Source organism: Bos grunniens, chromosome 6 (genome assembly GCF_055505025.1).
Source record: "Bos grunniens cultivar Pamir isolate PY7600 chromosome 6, Bosgru_T2T1.0, whole genome shotgun sequence".
NCBI lineage: Eukaryota > Metazoa > Chordata > Mammalia > Artiodactyla > Bovidae > Bos > Bos grunniens.
In genome coordinates, this window is record NC_141170.1 from 89,794,871 (window position 1) to 89,805,255 (window position 10,385).

Sequence of the window (10,385 nt, forward strand, 5' to 3'; positions counted from 1 at the left end):
AGTAAAAGCTGAATTTAGATTGTTTCCTTAACTAAACATCTGTTTCCATCTCAGAGTTATCATCATGCTGCTAAGTCACTTCAGTCGTGTCTGACTCTGTGCAACCCCATAGACGGCAGCCCACCAGGCTCCCCCATCCCTGGGATTCTCCACGCAGGAACACTGGAGTGGGTTGCCATTTCCCTCTCCAATGCATGAAAGTGAAAAGTGGAAGTGAAGTCACTCAGTCGTATCCGACTCTTGGCGACCCCATGGACTGCAGCCCACCAGGCTCCTCCATCCACGGGATTCTCCAGGCAAGAATACTGGAGTGGGGTGCCATCATATTTTTTGACAAAAACATTAGAAACTTTGGAGCTAGACGATCTGGATTTCAGTCCAGTTTCTATCACTTATTGCATTTTGGTTCCTGAAAATATTTACTGTTAAAGTCTAAGTTTTCTGATCAGTTAAATTAAGTAAGGCAATCTTATCTATGTCACAGGATTGTGACAGTAAAGTAAAATATTGTTTGCAATACACTTAGCAAAATGCCTGGAACATACTAAGAAGTCAATAAATATTGTCTATTAAAAACACCATCACCCAAGCTTAGAAACAACTTTACACACCATGGATAGGATATTAATAAGGAAAACCACATGATATCAGTGTGTTAAATTCTAAGTTGAGAGATGCATAGACTTGAATGGCAAAACTAAGTATTGTAAAGATAGGGCTCTCTCCTATTCATTTAAAATGTTTACAGAATTCTATTCAAATACCAAATTATTTTAATTTAAAAGAATTAACCTAATCCTCATATGAAACAGTATATAGGCTATAATATCTTAATGGATTTTGAAAAACATGTGTAATGATTAGGGCTTGTTCTATCAAGAAGGTATTATATTATGCTCTAATTAAAACATGGTAGTGTTCACATAAGAATCAACCAAGTGATAATAAAGCTGAAGAGTTTAGAAATAAAATTTTTAGCTTAAGAGATGTAGCTATACATATAGATATATAGATAGTTATGAAGTCAGCATCCCCAAATAATAAAAATATAGACTACTAAATCTATCACTGTGGAAGAATGGAGTGGACAAAATAAAATGGGAATATCACCTCTCTGTATTGTCTGGTAACTTCCAGATGTCTCAAACTCTAAATAATAAAATAAGTAGTTACTTACACAAAGACTAAATAATAAGTCATAATAAACTCATTGTGTGCAAAGAGTGAAACTATAACAAAAGAGATTAATTCATTGAATATCTTACATTTTTGTGTTAAAAATTTTATGAACTAAATTTTAAAAGCAGTACTTTCCTTAATACACAGTGCCAAGAAAATAGAATGAGCTCAGTAATAACACAGTGTTCAGTCTTAGGGGAACATTTTAGTAAGTCATGGTGCATCCATATGATGGAGATTTATTTGGCAGCCACTGAAATTGTCTTTTAAATAGTTTTTGATTATTTTGAAAATAATTACACTATGGTACTAAGAAAAAAATCTATAGATATAAAATGCACAGTGTGATCCTGATTATATCAGAAATAGAAAATAATAAAAAAGTAAATCAAAATTTGACCACAATTATCTTGAGATGATTTAAATGTTTTATATTTGCACTTTTCTGCATTTACAGGACAGAATTTTTAAAAAGACAAAATAGTCAAAGTATATGATAAATTTATAAACCAGCAACAGGACTCTAATGAAGACAAGAAAATTGGGAAGGAAGATATTTTTATTCAAATGGGTAAAAAGTAAGAACTCTTTCATTTTAGAATTTTTTGAATTTAAATAAGTACAGGGATTTCAGATACATTTTTTCCCCTTGGTAGATTAGAAAGAATGAAGGAGCATTAATGTTGAAAATGTAATTGGCAGTACTCGACTGGTGAGAATTAAACCAATAAATCACATACAACTCTGTGGATAATCATTTAACTGGCAAGAAAAAGAGCGTATGATATTAAACTTTAGACCTACATTTACTTTTTGGGTCAAGGTTGATATATCAGGAAATGAAGTCTGCAGTATAAGCAGCATAAGAACATGTTTTTTCAAGTTAGGGTAAGGGAATATCCATGGAGAAACACTTAAGTTATGTGGTAGAGAGTTCCAGAGAATGATACTGAAATTGTCATTAAATTTAGCCAAGTCCTTGATGTGAGAAATTTCAGCTCATTGTTGATGACACAGATTGCAGAAGCATATGGAAGCAATTAGAGGAAAGTAAATGGAGACTGTGGGTATAGGCTGCATGTTTGTGGAGCTTGACTAGATAAAAGGAATAATATAGGATGAGATCTAAAAGAGGCAATGGAGACTTGGGTGTCTTCTTTCAGAGTTGAGGAAATATGAGCATGAAAGAATTCCAAAGGAGAAGACAAAAATTGATGATTATCTGGTGGAGGGGCGGGGTGGAGGAATAGACAAGTAAGAGCAGTGTCTCATCATGAGCCAGGAGTAGATTCTGTAGCAGGGGCTCAGGGGTTAGATTTCTAGATAAGAAGAAAACTCTTCTTCCACTAAGATTGGTGGGAAGGAAGTTCTGATAGATGTAAAACCTCATCAGAAGATAAACAGCTAGGGTGGAGGAACAGTGTAGTATGTGAAGGCAAGGAACACTGGATCAAATGAGCCTGGATCTCCATGAATGAGATGTATGATTTGAGACCTAATGTTTACTGGACTTATTAACCTTGTTGAGTCTGCTTCTCCTTAAACCAATGGGGATATTATGCATTCCATATAATTTTCCATTTGAATTGGAAACATTCTATAAAATATGGGAAATCCCTTAAAAAGTTGTAATGCAGAATCAGTAGAGTAATTTATCAGGAAATAAGGTGGAAGAGGGTTAGATGAAGGCAGATAGAGATTAAGAGTTTTTGAAGAAATTCATCATAACTTTGAATGTAGTGCTCATAGCCTAAGAATGGAGGAGCTGGCCCTGACAGAAGCTTGTTAAATTCCTCTGACAATCCTCCAACAATCTTGCTTTCTGAATATGATACTTTTGATGAGTGCTTAATATGTCTGCATTTAAAAACTCTTCTTACACACTATCGTCGTTTAGCAATGTGGATGATGTTTATTAGACGTCTCATTTGAAAACTATATGAATCTTCTCTAATGGTAGCCTTTTAGACACACAGTACTGGGTACTATGGAAATACCTTAGAACCCAGATGCACAGTGGGTCCGTGGGAACAGAGAGATTCTCACGCACAAGAAGTCCATAAAGCATCTATAGCATTGTCTTAGGTTGCTTGGAGAAACTGCATTCATATTCATAACGTATTGCATAATTATGAGATCCTGATTTTCATATTTCCCAGTGTGCCTTTTCAGCTCTGCTGTATTACCAAATTAAAGGAGATAACACAACTTTACAAAATTAGAGCATTCTGTTTTGTGTTACTGTTTGACAGTACTCTATTTTTAATTTGTTCATCGTTGATCCTGATAAAGACAAACTGTCATTGTAACCATTGCCCAGAATGCAATGTATTAGTTTTATTGCCTCTATAACAGCTGTTCATGCGTCGCTTCCTCTGTCATTCAGTGATGATATGTCCTTTTCTATGTGCAATGCCAGAAAATCTGGGAGAGCTCATAGCATAACACCTCCATATAAACTGGATTAAGTAGAGGGAAATCTTACTGTGTATCATCATTTTATTTCTATTGCTTAGTACAGAAAATGGACATATAAAAGGAAAGCACTTCATTATATGTGCTGAATAAGTAAAGAATGAATATTATACTTTTTACTAACTGTGTAGTTTTTGCCTTTCACCTAAACTCTCCAGGCTTCAGTTTCCTCTTACAGAAATTGAGTATGATAAGAAATTGCCTTGATGTCTTTGTAAGAATCAAATGAGCAAACTTTGAATCCCCAGCAAAGATATGCAAGCTTATCATAAACCTGGGCAATGTTTATAGTAGTTCCTTAAATTTCAAACTAATGCATTTTACAGCTTCAAATTTCATCTTCATCATTTTTAAAAATATTATTGAGCTGAAAACATTTTTGTTTTTATGACTGTACATAGTCACAGGGATCTCTGGACAGAGCCATGGAATGTCTTATGAGCTAAGTTGAATGTGATGGGTAGCCCTGTGCACAAGCTTAGATAAGAAGAGGGCACAGAAAAGCAGCGGCCAGCCAACACTAGGTTGTTAAAATGGGGTGTGAGAGCTCAGACTCTTTCTCAAGATTTGTCTGTAAGGGTCAGAAAGTTGTGCTGCTCAAACTTTCTTCTAGGGGGCAGCAGTGTCCTGGAGTTTTGCCAATATCCTTTGTTTCTTTAAACCTTAATTCAGTGAGTGGCTCAGATCTTCAAAGAAGCAAAGTCAAAGATAATGAATGTGCTAATTATGTTATCACATAGTGATATTAGGAAAAGGTAATAGCCTACCAAAGTTGTTACAGGGAAGTGTTGTTGGAGGGCATTAATATAGACAACATTATGAAATGGTACAGTTAAGAAATTAATATTTTACAAAAGACTTTTCAGAAGAAAAAAGCCATTATTTCACTATTAATATATATAAAGTTTATTTTTACTTATGTTTAATGTATACTTTATTGCTATTAAAGTTGAAGCTACTAAAGATAAATATATATATAGAACAAAAATATGAAATATGGCTTTTTAAGTATCTGAGATTTAAAGTGTTCTGAACAAAAAAATTTTTCCTAAAAAGTGTAAATAATAATTTTTTGGAGGAAATGCAAACAGACCTGACTTGGGCTTCTTGATAGCTTTGATTTGTCAGAAGCAGATACTGAATTTATGATTTTTACTTGGAATGGGGTTTATGGTTTTACAGAACAACTCCAAGTACTGAACAGAAATCACTTTACAGCTTTTGACCTCTGTACTGGTTCTCTACTAGTTGAGACCCTAGGCCATAGTAAATTTCGACAACAAATTACACATGAAATTTTATTTCTTATCTCAGTTAGCCCAGGTCAAATTCAGCTTGTTAAAGTGTTTGGAAAATTTTACAGTTTTGTGTAATGACACCTTTTATCATTATCTTCTAGACCTTGGTCATAAACTCTAGGGATAAGGGTTGGGTATTGTGGGCATGATGACTCAGATAATTCTGCTCATCTAGCAGAAGATGGTGGCTCCAATTAGTTGCTACTAAAAATTAACTCATAAAGTCTTTTCTTTCTTTATACCATCATTATTTGAGGGGAATTAGGAACACCTTCACTTTACCTCTAATTTTCAATCAAGTCTTCCTTCATGATAAGTTGCCCTGAATTTTTATTTAATGATACTTCAGAATTATGATGAGAGTGAGGAGAACAAAAAATCTGTTCAGGGCTCTGAACTGTTCTGACATAAACTCACATATTATAACGTTAATGAGGGACTTTGCTTGATTATCATTATTTTGCAGAATATATGGTACTGACATTTTCCCTTTTCTCCAAGGGAGATAAATAGACCAATGGGAAAAATCCTCCTCTGAGTTATATATAACTCTTAATTTTTTTTTACCAACTTCTCTTATTCATCACTTTTAATTGCCAAATCTTAGAGCTATGAAAAAAAAGATACATTGCCATTAATCATATAATGAGATCTGATATTATTTATGTAGAACATACTCATTCTTTAACAGCTTTCTTTATTTAACATTCGGTGAAAGTGTATAATTATTACTGGAGGAATTTAAATATTCTTCAAATATGTTGCTCTTTTTTAATATTTCTTGTTGCTTATTAAAAAATATTTTATATGCTATTGATGCAATGGCGGTAACACATTTGAGACAAATTCATATATCCTCCTAGAGAAACAACTATTACACATGGAATGTGAAATTCTGTCACAGTGACATTAATGACTGCTATTATAATCATTGACTCCCCTTTTATTAGTATTTTTATTAATTAATGTAAAATCTACCATTGGCCTTATAAAAGTGCTCATCTGTTTTCCTTTAATTTCAAATAGATTAAAAGTGAGATTTCATGTTAATTAAAAACTTTGAATTTATGAGTATTTTAATTGCAAACATTTCAGTGGTGAGCATGTAGATGACTTACTTCTGTTTGTTAATAAACATGGTATCAAACAATTACAAGATAAAAAATACATCATTCACAGAAAAGTACAGCCTCTTTGACTCTATTGTCCATGTGTGTTAAATCCTGTCTAGTCAGGGGCAGATAAGAGGAGAGGCTCAACAGCTCAGGATTTCCTTAGGGGTTTTAAACTTTTACCCTGTCTGGAAATATTACTGTTACTTTGAAAATGTGGATGGGTTTTAGGAACACTAAAGATAAAAATTAAAGAAAAATCATCATCAGGTTTAAAAAGTTTAATGGAAATCCTTTGACATCATGTTCTGCAAGTATGATTTCATCTATCTTTAAGCTGAATTTAGGTTGCACAGTGTAACTGATGTCCAGAAGATCCCTACAAGTTTCACATTTAATTGTTTATTATCTTAACCAGAGCCTGTTGCAATAAAAGGGCTGTCTTCCATGGCAACCTGTAGCACGGGTATTTTACAATTAGCATCTTTGCAGGCTTTCCTCTGGCATGAGTCAGGTTTAGCCTTGTCACACTGGGCTTTTAAGGAGAGCTCTGTCTTTGCAGCCCAGGTTACATGTGACAAGATTAAATTGGTACACTTTATAACTCTTGTGTTTCTGGCAGTGCTAGCCTGGTTGATACCTCTGAGAGAAGGCTCAGCTGTCATTCAGTGACCCATTAACACTACTGTTCCATCATGCAGTGTCATTTTTCTCATTCTCATGGAGATAATGCTCCCTGGAGATCTCCAGTACCTGCAGGAATGAAAGAGAACAGCAGAGACAGACAAACTATCAAAGAAGGAGCAAACAGCACAGCAAGACCATGAAATCCAAAAGCAGAATTTTAAATTAAGTGAAAAGATGAAGCCCATTTATGAAGGCTGGGTTGGAAAAGTAGGAGGATTGAGTTTTAAGAGATAACTTTTTAACAAGCTATTTTCTTCTTCCCGCCTGAGTACTAAAAGTATCCACAGCAATACTTATAACTAGATTAGAGAAGGCAGCTGCTTTGAACATGTCATAGAGATCTGAGTGAGAATTTATTTACAAATGGGGGTTTTTGTATTTTATTTATTTGCAAGCAGGTGGTAGATATGAAGGGGCTTCTGTGGTGGCTCAGTTGGTAAACAATCTGCCTGCAATGCAAGAGACCAGGGTTTGATCCTTGGGTAGATATGAAACAGAGCATGCATTAAGGTGAATTTTTTAATAGTCTAAATAGAACAGGATCCCTCTGTATGGTTGGCTTATTGGAGTACAAAATTACCTTCCTAGTAAAAGCACAAAAGAGGAAAATGATATGTGATCTTTGTAACACTAGGCCTAAGACTTCTTTTCTCCTATGATTAAACCAACTGCTTAATCAAACTCTGTTGCTCTTCCATCCAAGCTATATACTGTTCAGTGGGTCACTTTATCAGAGAAGGCAATGGTCACTTTATCAGAAGTTATGCTTTCTAATGTTTACTATATAAGGAGATGTTATAAGAATACGCTTCTTGATTTCCCAGACTAAGACTGGTTCAGTTTAGATTGATATAAAAGCAAGAAACAAAGGCATCTGAATCTTGATTTTTTTTTTTTTTCCTAAGAAAACCTGTTGGAGACATTATAGGAACAGACTACTTCCCCTATAAAAAATTTAATCAGGAAATAGGGATAAAACTGAACAGGATTCAGGATTACAATAAAGGGCAAGAAAAGTGTCACATCAAAACTTGTTAGTTGCTACTTCAACCCCGATTGCCTCTGGAACACACAGAACATCCATTCTACCACCTTTAGGCCATTTCAACCTTGATTTCAATTTTCTCACTACAAAGCTTGCTATTGGGTTTAAACTTCTAATCTCAGGTAGGTGTTTGTGTACCATCACCTATCCTCCCTACCACCAATCAAATGATACAGGGGTTAAATCCGTAGGATAAATGTGCATATTCTTCTGGTGCACCAGTTATTTCTTAAAAGTATTTTTTTAAATAATTTGAAACTTTATTTTTAAAATATTCTGTAATTTGAATTCTTAAAGAAACATCATCTACTTTCCTTCCACACACATTTTGTCCTAACAGGCCCCATATGTGTGCTCAGTCACATCCAACTCTTTGTGACCCCTTGGACTATATAGCCCGCCAGGCTCCTCTGTCCATGGAATCTTCCAGGCAAGCATACTGGAGTGGGTTGCCATTTCCTACTCCATAAAAATATTATTTTTTTTTTAAGTTAAGCCACAGATGATTTACACCTTTATTTTACTTTAAAATAAGTATGATGTATTGTGATATAGGATACAATATTCATATATATTTAGATATTTTTTAAAAGACTTTAAAGAAATATTGGTAAGAAGATTGCTGGTTTAACCTATCAGAACTCTTGTGTGCCTTAGAGATTATATTTCCTCTCTTCCTTTTAATACCATGTTCAAGAAGGCATTACTTAAGTGTTTAGCAGGGAAAAGAGACTCAGATTTATGATGTAGCGATGGCGTTAACTAGAAGCAGGGTGTAGTTCAGCCAAGTCTTCCAGGAAAAGAAACGACCTGTATTCTTAATTTTACAGTTGGAAGGCACTGTAAATCAGTTGATGCAGGCTGCGGCCACGCGCAGCATGACTTAGCCTCTGTGGTCAGCGAGCGGTCATTGTGGCGCCACGTGCGTCTGACGTTCGTTCAGTGAGCAAGGGGCTCGGCTGGAGACTGGGGGCACAGGCGGTTCTGGTAGTTGGAGACTCATGAACACCCTGACCGCGCTCCATGAAGAAGATGCTGACTGCTGCTGTCTCTCGCGTGCTGTCTGGTGTCACCCAGAAGCCCGCTAGCAGAGTGCTTGTTGCCTCCTGTAAATATTCAAACAATGCTACCTTTGAGATTAAGAAATGTGATCTTTATCGGTTGGAAGAGGGTCCCCCTGTCACCACCGTGCTCACCCGGGAGGATGGACTCAAATACTACAAGATGATGCAGACTATTCGTCGAATGGAACTGAAGGCAGATCAGTTGTATAAACAGAAATTTATTCGTGGTTTCTGTCACTTGTGTGATGGTCAGGAAGCTTGTTGTGTGGGTCTTGAGGCTGGGATAAATCCCACGGATCATGTCATTACATCCTATCGGGCTCACGGCTTAAGTTATACGCGGGGACTTACTGTCCGATCAATTCTTGCAGAGCTGACCGGACGAAGAGCTGGTTGTGCTAAAGGAAAAGGAGGGTCCATGCATATGTATGCCAAGAACTTCTATGGGGGCAACGGCATTGTCGGCGCTCAGGGACCACTGGGAGCTGGTGTTGCTTTGGCCTGTAAATACAAGGGGAACAACGAGGTGTGTTTGACTCTGTATGGCGATGGCGCAGCTAATCAGGGTCAGATATCTGAAGCCTACAATATGGCGGCTTTGTGGAATTTACCTTGCATTTTCATCTGTGAGAATAACCGCTATGGAATGGGAACATCTGTGGAGAGAGCTGCAGCCAGCACTGATTACTACAAGAGAGGCAATTTTATCCCTGGACTAAGAGTAGATGGAATGGATATTCTATGTGTTCGGGAGGCAACTAAGTTTGCAGCTGACTATTGTAGATCTGGAAAGGGACCCATACTGATGGAGCTGCTGACATACCGTTATCATGGACACAGTATGAGTGATCCTGGAATCAGTTACCGTACACGAGAAGAAATTCAGAGTGTAAGAAGTAAGAGTGATCCTATTATGCTTCTCAAAGATAAAATGGTAAACAACCAGCTTGCCAGTGTTGAAGAATTGAAGGAAATTGATGTTGAAGTGAGGAAAGAAATTGATGATGCAGCTCAGTTTGCTATGACTGATCCAGAACCACCTTTGGAAGAATTAGGCCATCACATCTACAGCAGTAATCCACCTTTTGATATTCGTGGTGCAAATCAGTGGATCAAGTTTCAGTCAATCAGTTAAAAGGAGAATATATTCCTGGTCAACTTTAAGAAGCTATATACCCAATTTTGTTGAGGAATAAACCCATAAAACAAAAGTCTTTTAAACTTTTATTAAAGGGACTTGAGATAATTAAGCGGTTATGGAAAGAGATTAAAGGAGATCATAGAAGGATATACATTTGACTAAAAGGGATATTACATTCAATTGTATTGCACTAAAAGATACTATTTAGTTAATCATTCAGTATTGTTAAAAAATAAACTGAGGCACATTAAATTTTTCCAGAGTTTGAGCGTACATCAATCAGAATCAGGCAGTCCCAACCAAAGGTAGTGTGTTCCACCAATAGGAGCTGAGGGACAGCTTTATAGAGAAGCAGAGCAAGGAAATTATTTGATTGGTGATAGC

At 36.1% G+C, this 10,385-nt stretch overlaps 1 protein-coding gene across 1 annotated transcript; it reads left to right on the top strand.

Annotated features, from left to right (window-relative positions):
* The first annotated feature begins 8,737 nt into the window (after window positions 1–8,737).
* On the top strand, window positions 8,738–10,071 carry PDHA2 (pyruvate dehydrogenase E1 subunit alpha 2). The gene has a single exon (XM_086406650.1). The coding sequence runs from the start codon at window positions 8,820–8,822 to the stop codon at window positions 9,993–9,995; it is 1,176 nt and encodes a 391-aa protein (XP_086262776.1). The 5' UTR covers window positions 8,738–8,819; the 3' UTR covers window positions 9,996–10,071.
* Window positions 10,072–10,385: the final 314 nt, after the last annotated feature.